The 14,013-nt window shown below is 39.4% G+C and overlaps 1 protein-coding gene across 5 annotated transcripts in view; it reads left to right on the top strand.

Moving 5' to 3' along the window:
• The window catches only part of LOC102812524 (receptor-type tyrosine-protein phosphatase delta-like), a 560,069-nt gene that overhangs the window by 137,043 nt on the left and 409,013 nt on the right, over positions 1 to 14,013 (top strand). For 4 of the 5 annotated variants that reach the window (XM_006863766.1, XM_006863768.1, XM_006863767.1 and 1 more), the window contains exons 2-3: positions 1,507 to 1,652; positions 5,836 to 5,977. In XM_006863766.1, the coding sequence (XP_006863828.1) occupies positions 1,507 to 1,652; positions 5,836 to 5,977 (288 nt within the window). Of the gene's footprint in view, positions 1 to 1,506; positions 1,653 to 5,835; positions 5,978 to 14,013 lie in introns of those variants that run through there. The other variant, XM_006863769.1, reaches the window with a different exon arrangement.

Here is a 14,013-nt window from a genome sequence, read left to right as displayed (position 1 = left end):
ATTCAAGGATGTAAGAAAACTTTCAAGAAGCAGGGACAATATTTAAAATACCACTCCCTAAACCACTATCAGGAGTCCTTGTGTGGGCTAATGCGTCATACTGCAAAGTCATTTGAACTGCAAAGTTGGTGGTTCAAGCTTACCAGCTGCTCCTCGAAAACCTTGTACAGGGTCGCTGTGGGTCAGAACTGACTCGATGGCACTTCACAGCAACAACAAACCACTATCTTAAGCATTTTAGTTTAATATTCTTTGGATTTTATTTTTTTTCTGGGTATTATTTCTTATCATTATTATTATTTGAAATCACTCATCTTTAATTTTGTATAATGCTTTTGGGGCTTATCTTTAAATTAGGAATATTTATATACCAGGTAATAACAACCTTGTAAATATAACAATTGCTATGTGTTTGATATTCTTTCATGATTCTCTATTTTATTTTTCTATTTGTATCGATATCATTTGATATTTAAGCTACTATAATGTTTTCTAAACAAATGACATGAATATGTGTATAAATAATCATCTACATTTTGTACCTTTCTCACTGGATACATGTCTAGATTTAAAAAGAGTAGAAAGGGAATAAGTAACATTTAAAGAGTTGAATGTTAGGAACGTTTAAAGGAGAATGGAGTACAATGAAAAATCCTCTAATATGCAACTTTTTGTTGTTGTTGGTCAGTGCTTTAGAGTTGGTTCCAACACATAGCAACCCTGTGTAAGGTTTCTGAGGAGCTTCTGGTGAGTTTGAACCACCTACCTTGCAGTTCAAACTTACCTTGAGGTCAGGGCTTATCCTATGGTGCCGCTTCAGGTCTCCTTTATCCTTATATAATTTTATTCTATATTTATCTTCATTTCAGACTTTCTTTAAGTTACTGTGACTTGAGACTTCTTCACTTTACCTTGTTTGTTCAGATTGTGGAGTTGAGTTTTGAAGAAGGCAGCCTACAATATCTGGATTAGAGACAGTTTACCATTCTTCCTCACCCCTTCCTGCCAAACCTTCTAATTCAGTGCTGTATTTCTTGTGTCTTTAAAGTTTCCTAAAGTTTTTCTTCAATGTCACTAATTTTATTGGCTCCACATTGGCAATGCTGATTTCTACCAGTGTCCCATTAAACCAAAGAGTTAAAATTTTACTTACTTTGATTGATGAGCTCATTTTGTTCCTGCAGACAAATTGGATTTTTTTTTAATACCAATAATAAAAATTAATGTGTGATGTGGCCATTTGAATGTTCCTGGATCTTGGCCTTATACAGATTTTGGCAGTAAAAACAATAACAGAAAGTGACTTCCCTCCCCTTTAAACTGGTCTCAAGAGTAGAAGGTGTACTCCTAATGTTGTAATCCTCGTACATTTGTGTATAGACGTAGTATTCTGTGGGCAGTAGTGAGATCGAAGGCTGTGGGTCAAGTAACAGAACTGGGGTCATGGTCTGTGTTTCCATTTTCCATTGAATTGTGATGTGCATTTTCCTGTTTGTTTTATTTCAGCACCTCCGAGGTTTACGCGGACCCCCGTGGACCAGACAGGAGTCTCTGGTGGAGTAGCCTCTTTCATTTGCCAAGCTACAGGAGACCCGAGACCAAAAATTGTCTGGAACAAAAAAGGAAAGAAAGTCAGCAATCAGAGATTTGAGGTATTAGGTCCATTGTTCTGTTTCTCTGGGGAAGACTGTATCTAGCTGCTTGAGCTGTGTTTTGTGCGCTACTTGGTGGTGTTACTCAGTCACTGAGTAACAGTGGGCATTCTTTATGTTGTGTGACTAGAAAACTCAACACAAAATGGCTTTTCTCATAAAAGGGTATTTGGGGGTTCTGGTAGCTAGATTTTTTTCTCAGCTTGTACCAAGGTTCAAGTGTTGTTCGTAGAATCCATCCATGCCAGTTTTAACTTCAGGCTGCTCCTCCCGCAGGTTGCAAGATGAACCCCCCACATCTTCATATAATAAAGTTTACTTGTCTCTTATAAATGTTTCTGATCCATCAGCTCTTATTGAGTTATAGTCCCTTCGCTGAACTAATCTTTGTGGACAGATAGATGGTATGGGCTAATTAAATCAAATCCAAGCAAAATCTATTTGTTACTGGGAACGGGATCAACCCCATGTCATAGAGTGAGGGAATCTTGTATTCCCAAAGGGAGTTTACATTCGTATTATCAAAAGGAAGGGTCAAGGAAGCTGGGAAACAAATGAAATTGTACCCTAGTCCTTGCACCTGTGTTATGCAAGTAGCATGAACTTGCATGACAATTTTGCTTCAGTGTTTTAGTTTAGACCAATACATTGGAAGGAACATATCCATATAGGTTGCAGGTAAACCTACTGGAGAAATTTATTTTCTCTGTTCAGGAAGGTTCAGTGCATTCAAGATGATGAGGTATAATTTAGAGATTCTTTCTGGAATCTGTGTATAAGAAGCCTGGTGGTCTGGAAATAGTGTTATTCCAGAAAAGGAGAACAGGTTGTCACATACTTAAAGATGTCTTTGAAGAAGCCCATAGGAACAAGCTTGTCATTGAAGACATAGAGAGGATAGCATGGTTCTTAGGGTGTCAAGAACCCCCAAACTGTTCCCAATTGTAAAACTTACTTCTTCTTGCCTGAGTGACTAATTTACCCCTGGTCTCATTCACAATTTTGTAGAATAAAAGGCAATTTGTACTTAAAAGAGACACAGCTACTACAAAATTCAGGATGGTCTGACTTTACTCATTGTTACTAGTTCTTATAGAGCAATAGATGTCTCCAGTGAATGAAAAGCCAAATCAATGACACTGGTGGAAATGACATCTGGGCTGTAGATTACAAGTGGTGCATTAAAAATGATACTGGCTTGAAATTCAAATACAGTGATCTAAGTGTTTAATGAGAAATTATATTTTGAATTATCTTTGGGAAATATTTTCTACATTATGTAAAAAAAAAAAAAATTTCTACATTATGTAAAAGTTTTTCTACATTATCTACATTATGTAAAAAGAGTCCTGTAAAGGGCATCACAGTTTAGTGTTCAAGTTCAGCCCAAAGATCAGCATTTGTTAAAGGTGGCATTTAGATTTAGCTCATGGTTGGTGCACTTAACAAAAAGAAAATTTCGTTGTTTTTTTTTTTTTAAAGAAGAGCCTTGGCATCATTCTTACTAGTGATCATGGCTTCTTGTAGCAAAGATAAACTTGTAGCAGTGAACGTTTCAGAACAGGAGTTATATAAACACACCTGTTGTTAAGTGCTGTCAAGTCGAGTCCGACTCATAGTAACCCTATATGGGGTTTCCAAGAAGTAGCTGGTGAGTTTGAACAGCTGACCTTGTGGTTCAAACTGACCTTGTGGTTCAATGCCTATCCTATAGTGCCATACCAGTACTCTGTAAATGCAGCTAGGGAAAATTAATTATTTTACACAACTCACCTGCATCAAATAGTATCAAGTCTTGGCTAGAACTTCTCCATAGCTACAGTATACACTATGTTATCTTGTTGCTAAATGCTGTCCAGTCGTTTCTGACTCATATTGACCCTGTATAGGGTTTCCAATGAGCAGCTGGTGAGTTTGAACCACTGACCTTGTGGGTCGCAGACCAGTGCTCATCCTGTAGCACCACACTAACATATGTATTCACAAAAAAGTTGCCATGGAGTTGATTCGAACTCCTGGTGATTCCATGTGTGTCAAAGAACTATGCTCCAGAGGGTTACAAGTGTCAGAATTTATAAAGTAAATCTCCAGATCTCTCTTTTGAAGTACCTCTGAGTATACTCAGACCTCCAACCTTTTTGTTAACAACCAAGCTTCTTAATTATTTGTCTCACCCGGACATAATTACCAGACTTTTGTAGTATAATGAACAGTAGATATTAAATATTGTTGTTAAATGTTTCCATCGAATCGGTTGCAACTCATAGCAACCTTGTATAGGGTTTCTGAAGCTATCAATCTTTGCAAGAGGAAGAAAGCCTCTCCTTCCTCCCACAGAGCAGCTCATGGGCTCAAACTTCTGACCTTGTGGTTCCCAGTCCAGTGCTTATCCTACAGATAGTAAATAAAACTTTTCACATTGGAGATCTTCACACCAGCTTATAACGTAGGATCTGTTTTTGTTAGTTGTACAATGACAGCATTGAATCTAGAAAATGGCTCAGAATTGCAAGCATACGATGACATTTAACAGCACTTTAATCAACATTCAAATTAGTTTTTAAGCCGTCTAAACATTTTAATGCATTAAGCAGCAGGATACTTAGGAATATATATATATATATATATATATATATATTTTAATTACAGAATATTTGACAGAATCCAGTAACTATGAGAGTTTTGTCCCCTGAAATGCATGGTAGACTCATTGTAAAATATGTGCTTCCTAAGATTGGAGAGAGATTTTGGTGCATTGAGAAATAAGGCATTTTGACATATCTTTATCAATTTATAAGCTATATAGACCACACAAAGCTCTCAAAGAGTCCATATTTTGAAAGCACTCAATCTCTTTTTTCTACATGTTAACATGTACACACTCAAAGCACCCAATCTGGCCTTGAGCACCCTGTAATATACATGACATTTTTCATTCATTCACAGGTTAGGCACGTCTAAGAATTTCTGTAAGCAGTTGACACTACATAGCTAGTTCCAGAAAAGTCCGGTAAAGGGCATCACAATTTTGTATGCAAATTCAGCCCCATTATCAACATTTGTTAAAGGCGGCACTTGGGTTTAACTGCCAAATACCGTGAATGACCAAGGATGCTAAACTCTTTGGGAATACTGTCTAAAACGATGGCAAAAATCAGGTTTATTGGGAAGGGCATTAATTTTCTGCCTGGTGAAGCAAGCTACCATTGTACAGCAAGAATGCCCTCAAAATGCAGAAGATGCGAAGCTAGAACAAATACTGGAATGATTTATGGTAAAATTAGTGCACGTCTTCAGGCTGTTGAGTTGTGAAAGCCATTGCATTGACTACCTAAGTAGGAGATTTATGTAGTTGCTCTTCATGGCTCGTTCATCTATACTGTTCAGGATGAGGCATTTTAAACGTGAAGAGTTTTCCACGGTGGCCTGCATTAATTCTTCACCCTAAAGTCCAGTTATTGAATGATTTCCACACATGCACATCTGTGGGACAGAATATTGGGACTTTCTATCATTGTAGAAAATCTGCAAAATTAATAGGGCCCTAGATATACACACTAACATATTTTCTTGAGTAAATGTTAGGCAGCTGTATGTGTTATTTTTGTTAGGTGCCATCGAGTCAGTACCAACTCATAGCGACCCTATGCACAACAGAACGAAACACTGGCCAATCCTGGGTTTACCTTACAATCATTGCCACGCTTGACTCCATTGATGCTGCCACTCTGCCAATCCATCTCGCTGGGGACCTTCCTCATTTTCTCTGACCCTCCACCTTACCAAACATGGTATCCTTCTCCAGCGACTAGTCCTTCCTGACAATATGTCCGAAGTATGAGAGACGAAGTTTGGCCATCCTGGCCTCCAAGGAGCAGTTGTTGTTGTTGTTGTTGTTAAGTGCCGTCGAGTCGGTTCCGACAATCTTCAGTTTCATGTAGTTTTGTGTCTTCTCCAGAAATCTTCAGTGTTAGTTTCATGTCTTTAATAGAAAAATTCACTATCATAGGAAATTCATGAAATCAGGCCAAACATTTCGTTTAAACCTTAAAGCATAATTTAGTCTCCAAATTCTATTGAGTTCATCTCAAGCTCATGGTTGGCCCACTCCTGCATCAAGAGGTTTAGCTGAGGGGTGGACAATTGTAACAACATCTGTGACAGCTATTATTTCCTCTAATAGGTAATAGAGTTTGACGATGGATCGGGGTCAGTTCTGAGAATACAACCCTTACGGACCCCCCGGGATGAGGCCATCTATGAATGCGTGGCTTCGAATAATGTGGGAGAAATAAGTGTATCCACCAGACTCACCGTTTTACGTGGTAAGTGCTCAAGGGCAAGCAAGGCTGTTGCTCATGTGATGTGTTGTTGTATTGTCTACCATTGTCATGACACTTAAATGGATTGAAATGAAATGCTTATAGTAGTTCCACTTTGATATAGGAAGTGGGCACCTTTTCTCTCACTTTGGGTCTGGAGGGATCTACTAATCAGAGAGAGAAAAGGACACACTCAAAGGAATTCTGATTACATATGCAAGTTATCATTTTGACTTTTGGTTGAGAAAACAGGGGAGGCTATTGTTTTGCATGTTAGACTTAGTTTCAAATGGATTCGTTGTCCCAAGTTCAGCTGCTGTGTTTTAACAAAGTACTAACGTTACAAGAACCTTTGAAAAATTCAAGAAACAACCTCTAGCAAAAATGAACTCCTCTTGAGGACTTGATCAAAACCAACAAGAGCATTATGTTTCTCCTTTATGCCCTTTAGGTTTCCTGAGTGCATTTTTATTGATGCAAGTAAGGAAGTGAATTTCCTTCTATACCTCCATGTTTCCAACTATGTTGTTTTTCACTTTAATTGAAACATGAGCTGCCTTGTCTGATCTTCAGTAGAGTGTGTCCTCTTCCCCCACCTTCCTCTAGGAGGATTGTTGTTGTTGCTAAGTGCAGTCGAGTTGCTCCCGACCCATAGTGACCCTGTATAGGTTTTCCAAGGAGCGACTGGTGAGCTTGACATGCCAACCTTGCATTTTGAACAAACTTTGCAGTTCAGCGCTTTTACCCACAGCACCACAGAAAAAGCGGGTAGTGATGACTACTCAGTAGTCGCATGCCTCTAATTCAGCGTTGTGTCTGTAGAGATAAGGACAGTGCCTAGTTTGGCAAGCTTAGCCTAGCCTAGCCTATGATTCCAAGCTAACACTTCTATGCATCTTCTCTGTTTTGCTTTGCTTGACCATTGTTTGAAGAACGATGAAGAAAATTGGAAACATGGGATCAAAAGTGTAATAATCACAGCTGAACATACAGAGATTAGAAACAACACCCCCACCCCATTGAGCAATGTATTTAATTAGTGGGATAAAGCATTGAACCGCAAGGTCGGTTTAAACCACAGGATCAGCGGTTCAAACTTACCAGCCACTCCTCATAAACCCTGTAAGGGGTTGCTATGGGTCAGAACTGACTTGATGGCACTTAATAACAAGAGCAGGCAGGGCAGAGATAGATGTAAAAGAAGTTGGAAGACAACAGGGGGCTACCATAAGGATAAGCATTCTACTACTGTTCTTAGGGTGCAGTAGCTCAGAACCTGAAGTTATTATAAAAGCTGATCAGATGGGCCTACTAGTTAGAAAGAGATGGAAGGAACCCCAGACTATGGCCTTTGGCCACCTCTCAGGTGTGGAGCAGACTCCTCCTCATGGCTCATCCATGGGTGGAGATGTACACAGGGGTGGAGGAGGAGGCAGAGACAATGGTAAGGTCTGCTCACTGAGGAAAAGTCAACCCTTCAAGACCAAAAGAGCAGTGTTTACCTAAGGACAAAATTGAGAAGGACTAATGGGGAAGGAGAGCCACAAGGAGGGAGGAAGCTCAGAAACTTGTTAGGTGGAGGGATTGTAGTCCTTGAGATGAAGCAAAGTTTATGCTCAGTGTCATGTATAACTGATGATCTTCTCTGTAAACTTCCTCTCTGACTGCAATGAAAAGTTTCAAAATAAAAGCTGGTCTGAAACCACGGGTCTCATAAAAGGTGGAACAGAAAACCATGAAACCACTTAACACATAGAGATTCTGCCACAACCCAGAGTTTAGGACCCCAGAGAAGGGCCTCTGTTCCCAAGGTTGACTCCTAGGCACAACTTTAAGTCAGTTCCAACCCATGATGGATAAAGTAAACCCAGGCAATGAGGGAAGAAATCATAGTTTATGAGCTAGCAAGAATAGAACCATATTGTTGTTGTTAAGTGCAGCAGAGTCAGTTAGAACTCATGGTGACCCTGTATAGGGCTTTTGAGGAGCAGCTGGTGAGTTTGGACCAATGACTTTGTGGTTAGCACTCTAGTACTTGTCCTATAATACGGCACCAGGGCTCCAATAGAACCTTTGTTGTTGTTCTTAAGTGCTGTCAAGTTGGCTTCTACTCAGAGTGACTGGATAGGGTTTCCAAGGAGCATTTGGTGGGTTTGAACTGCAGACCTTATGGTTCACAGTCCCAAAAGTCCAAAAGGACCATCTTGTTGTTAAGTTACATTTAGTCAGTTCTGACTCATACTGACCCTGTAAATGATTTTCTAAGGAGTGACTGATGGATTTGAACTGCTGACCTTGTAGTACAAACTGACCTTGCAGTCTGCTATACCTTGTAGTATATACTACCTTGTAGGAGTCCTGGTGTGGCGCTGTGGGCTAATGCGTCAGACTGCAAAGTCCTTTGAACTGCAATGTACGTCGGTGGTTCAAGCTCACCAGTTGCTCCTTGGAAATCCTACACAGGGTCGCTATGGGTCAGAACTGACTCGACAGCAGTTAACAATAACAACAGTATGTGTCACACCTGGACCACAGGAGGAATTTTATTGCTTCAGCTACTTGTAAAGGTAGAGGAAGGGATAAAGTCTGTTAAAGAGGAGAAGACATTAGGGAAACAGAGGAATTAAGAGGTAGAAGTCAGATTTTAGAAAAGAATATTTAACATTAGGGAAAAAAAAACAAAACAGAACAAGAAAAGAAGCAGGCAGATAGAATTTAGAAGTCATATTTTAGAAGGGGAAAGGATCTTAGAGATGGAGTTTATAGAGCTATATATAATATACACTACAGAAAGGATACATATCAGCCAAATTTATATGATGAATATGATATTTGATAAAAATAGACTAAAAAATACCTAATAATCCACTTGTTCACATAATCTTAAGTAAAAAGTCCAAATATCAGCATTGTGTTACAAGCATTCAGATATACCTAAAGCAAAATTTATTGGTATCCTTTTTATACATTTAATTTCCATTTATTCACCTGATTTACAATTACTGTTATTATATAAAAAGTGTAGTAAAAAGGAACTATGAAAACTATTTCCCAGAATTTTTTTTTTCCTTCTCAATATCTAGAATCACTTAAAAGGCAATCATTACAGATATTTGATTTAACCTTACTTACCATGCTTTTGAAGATGTCATTAACAAAATGTTCAAGCAAATTATTACTTTACTTTGATATTCACCTGGATTTAAGTTTTACTTCTTACCCTCATTCTCATCTCTCTTTTTCCAAGTAGCCAATAAGTGCAAAAAATTCACCAACACATTTTCATACAAATCGTAGCTTTCTCTGTGAATTATTGGTCACATGTAACTACATTTGTATGAACATTTACTATTCTAGTAATTAACCCTTACTATCCTGGAGTCCTGATGTGGCACTGCAGGTTAATGTGCTGGACTGCAAGGTCAGTTTGAACTGCAAGGTCAGTGGTTCAAGCTCACCATCCATTCCTTGGAAACCCTATGCAGTGTCGCTATGAGGTGTAACTGACTTGACAGCACTTAATAACAACAATCCTAGAGGGTTTCGTTTTACTCCTCCCTAAAAGTTCTGGTGTGGCGCTGTGGGTTAATGCGCCAGACTGCAAAGCCATTTGAACTACAAGGTCAGTGGTTCAAGCTCACCAGTCACTCCTTGGAAACCCTATAGAGGGTTGCTAAGGGTAGGAACCAACTCCATGGCACTTAACAACAACAACAAAAATGTATTTAAAAGTTTTGGAAATCTTTCATGAGAAAAACCTCAAAAATGTTTCGGATAATGAAAAAGTAGTCAAAACTTTTAAAGTCAGCCGTCTATATCTTTTTAGAGAAAGAATATTTTCATGCATTCAGTAGAATAAAATTAATGGGATTGGAGATTTTTTGTAAGTTTCCTTTACCTCTTAGTTTAAAGATTCCAAAAATCTAGCAATAATTCTATTAATTTAAAAGAATATGCTTTAAAAATGATCCAAGTGGATATTTGATATCAAAGAATATGACCATCATGAGCAGTGAAATAAATGTGTTGAGCCTCTTCTTTGTTGATGAACTTGATGTTCATTTTAACTTTAGTTTCTTTTATGGAATGTGCTGGCAGACTCAGAAGTGCCTGTTCTGTCCTAGATGAAGACCATTTTATGTTTTGGGTTCGACGGCCCTCGGCCTATGCCTGTTCTGACCACATGAGCCATGTACTTTACCCCACTTTGCTGACAGTGCCAAAAAAATGTGCCAACTGTCATGATGGGCTTTGTCTAAGTGGACTGGATCGAGATCAGTAATTTCTTTCACAGGAGCTATTGCAGAGCCCAATTAAGTGGATATTCAAACATCTGCCCTGTGTGTCTAACGCAGAAGATGTTGAAATAATGCTTTGACCACCCATGTGCACTGAAGGGAGTGTTTTAGGGAAAATTCTCCCTCAGTAGCTGGTTTCAAATTACTCTAGCTCTCAAAGGCTGTTTTCATAAGGAAGGATAATGACATGCTTGGGCCGAGTGTACCCCGGAATGACATCTCTGGCCCATTACCATTTATGCACAGCAGAAAGCCAGTGACAGAGGCCGAAGTGGGAGAAAGAGGAGTTGAACCTGCTACTTACAGCCTCTGATGTACTTTTGGTGTGTGTGTATATATAGACTGAGAACAAATTCCATGAACAATATTTCCTTGTTAGTAGAATTTTAAGCACAGACCTCAGATTACACCAAGAGGGTCCTTAGGGCTGAACCTGACTTAATGGTAAAATGCAGTTTAGGAATTGTTCTTGGTGTTGATAAATGCCATCAATTTGGTTCTGACTCATAGTATCTCTGTATAGAGGTTCCAAGGAGCAGATAGATGGTGCGTTTGAACCACTGACCTTGTGGTTCAAACCAGCCTTGTGGTCCTGTGCTTTATCCTGAAGCATGACACCAGGACTCACTTAAGGAATATAGATAGAACCAATTTCATTGAGATGAGAATTTTCCTTTTTGAAAATAGCCTCTCTGGTCCTAAGTCTGCCCCTGACAGAAAGCCTAAGGTCTGCTCATAGTTAAGGAATAGGGAGTAAGCTTTCTATGAGGGGCAGGCATAGGACTAGGGAGGCTCTTTCAAGAAGAATAATTCTCATCCCAATAAAATTAGCTCTGTCTTACCCTTGGGTTCACAAGCCCCACTTTTTTCTTGACCATGGACATCTACAGGGAAGTTCACAGATTGAATGTATGTACTAATAACTGCAGTGGAAACATTCTCTCATCTACATGTTAGAAGCACTAGGCAGGGAAAATGAACTTTCACTACCCAGAGACTCACCTTTCTCTTAATTGTCAAGGGACTCCTGCCTCTCTGGACAAGAAGAGAAACATCACAAATCTCTCTTCTTGCTCACACAACTCCCGTTTTCTAAGATAAAGTTCAAAAAGTTTTAATTAACTGTGTTTCCAATTGGTTGACGTATTGTCATGTTTCTTGAAATTAAGGCGAGAGTTCCGAAAAGACACAATTTTATGTCATCTGAGACAGCTTGTAGTATGTCAGCTTTTTAAGGCTATTTTCAGAGATTTGCCCTGTTCCCAAATAGCACTGTTTCTCACCCACCACCACCACCACCATTACCAAAGTAAAACAGGGTGTGATATATAACATTACTGCTCTTATTTACGGAGAGGAAACTAGTTTTACAATGCAGCATATGAAAAGTATGGTTATTATGTAAAAAGTTATTGGATCAGATATGTGACATTTTCATTTCCTAGTTTATGCCCCTTGGAGAGTTCAGTGGCTCTGGTGGGATAAGCACTGAACTGCTTAACCACAAGGTTGGCGTTTCAACATATCTTCCGCTTCTCAGTAGAAAGATGAGGTTTCTGCTCCCACAAAGATTTATAGCCTCAGAAACTTTTTACAGGGTCGCTGTGAGTTGGAACCATCTTGATAGCCTTTAATGACAAGGGTTTATGCCCCTCTGAAGTAAGTAGTTCATCTCAGGTTCTTTGGATCTGCTGTTAGTAGAAGAGCATGGAAAAGGGCATCATTCTTGGTAAAGTAGAGGTCAGTGAAAAAGAGAGAGACTCCCAATGAGAAGAATTGTCAGTGGCTGTAACAATACACTCATGCATAGCAACTGTCCTGACCATGGTGTAGGACCAGGTAGTGTATTCATTCTGTCCCGCATGAGATCTCTGTGAGTCAGAACCAACTAGATAGCACATAAGAAAACAGTCTAGCAAATGTATCTTGTTAAATCTATTATGTGAATATCAACTGTACAGGTAAATATTTTGCTTTTTGTGATACATCACTTTGAAGTATCTAACTCTACATATAAAATACTGTACTTTGTAAATGATCAAGTTTAAGATTAAAGATCAAAGAAAATGCAAAAAATGTCAGGTAATGAACTCGAACTCTGACTTAGGGCATTCACTTAGCTCTGACTTCTTGAGAGCAATACTGTCTCCTTAGTCCCTCTTTCCTGCCCTCCCTCCTTTCCTGTTCCCCCACCCCCCCCCCCTGCCACTTGCCAAGTGCACAAGGAAGGCACTTCTCTCTAACTTCCTGTGATTCTGAGATGGGCCTATTTCAGGAAGTTACTGCTTGCAAGATGGAAAAAAATATGCTCCTTGAAGGTGACTGTCACTGAAATAGTCAAACAGATAGTGAGCTGTTTGCTGAGACAGAGAAGGCAGTTCATTGGGAAATAGAGAGTGATGTTTGCATAATATGTCTGTTTCAGAAAATGTCAGCCATTATAACTATTGCTTTAAAAAAAAATGCAACATTTACAATCTTTCTGGGAGAAGGCAGTTAAGGCCTTGTAATCTGAATTAGCATGTTCATTACAGTCTCATTTTATTAATGCCTCTTTTTGAAGATGAACACAGTTGTCCCTGCTGTGAAAATGGTACTTTGCCATTTATGTTATAAAGTGGTCTCTGCTGGGGACCCAGGCAAGGAACATTAAAGAACAAAGCACAGCTGCTTGACTGTCACACAAAAGAATCTTTATGAAAGACTGAAACAAAAGGAAGAGCGGCCAACATAAAACAAACTTGCTGGCATTTACAGGACAGAGTGAAGATGACTTGAAATGGCTTAACTGGAATAGTTAATTGCTTGGAATGAATTGATTCCAACCTGATAAAACCTCCTGGGCTCTGTTTTTCCATGTCTGAAAGAAGTGGTGGGCGGCGCCATCTATATAAACACATACCTGGCTTTCCATTGGTACAATTTTCAACACTTAAATTTTCTGTTCCTTATGAATCCATGTTCTCAACAGCATGGGCCCAGGTGTGCAGTTCCGTGGGAAACACTATGAAGGACACATGTTACACTTGATGATATGTGGAACAAAGGGGACATGTCAGCTGAGACTGTTTAAGAGTTCTGAGGATCATTATCTCAGTGATGCTGCCTTTGGACCATTTTCCCTTGTTTTTTTCCATTGGAATTCTGTGCTTTGTGCTCTGGGAGAATAAGTGTACTTGTACAGTGTTCTATTTCAGTAACAGCACTTTCTTTGGGGACCTCATTCAAGACTTACTTGCAGTACTTGTGTTATGAATAGAGTCATATAAGTGTTTATTGTTGACTGACTTCTTTGTGGAATCATGGAAATCTAGAGATGGAAGAGATTTTGGACCTAGTCTAATCGCCTTATTGGCATCCCGGTGTGGGACTGTGTGTTAATGCACTGGACTGCAACGTTGATTTGAGCCACAAGGTCGGTATTTCAAGCTCACCAGCTACTCCTTGTAAACCAGAAGTTGCTATGGGTTAGAACTGACTTGAAGGCACTTAACAACAACAACAACAACAGCAACAATCTCCTTATCAATGAGCAAAGCAGCTGCCAATACATGCTTTGATCTTGGCCATGTGGTTGTTGTTAGGTGCCATCGAGTCAGTACCTATGCACAACAGAATGAAACGCTGCCTAGTCCTGGGCCAACCTCGCTACGGTTGCCACACTTGAGCTCATTGTTGCTGCTCTTTTGCCAATCCATCTCATTGGGGGTCTTCCTCTTTTCCTCTGACCCTCCACCTTAC

Source organism: Chrysochloris asiatica, unplaced genomic scaffold (assembly GCF_000296735.1).
Source record: "Chrysochloris asiatica unplaced genomic scaffold, ChrAsi1.0 scaffold00056, whole genome shotgun sequence".
Taxonomy (NCBI): Eukaryota; Metazoa; Chordata; class Mammalia; order Afrosoricida; family Chrysochloridae; genus Chrysochloris; species Chrysochloris asiatica.
Note: the sequence above shows the minus strand (reverse complement) of the source record. Positions and strands in the feature narration are given on the sequence as shown.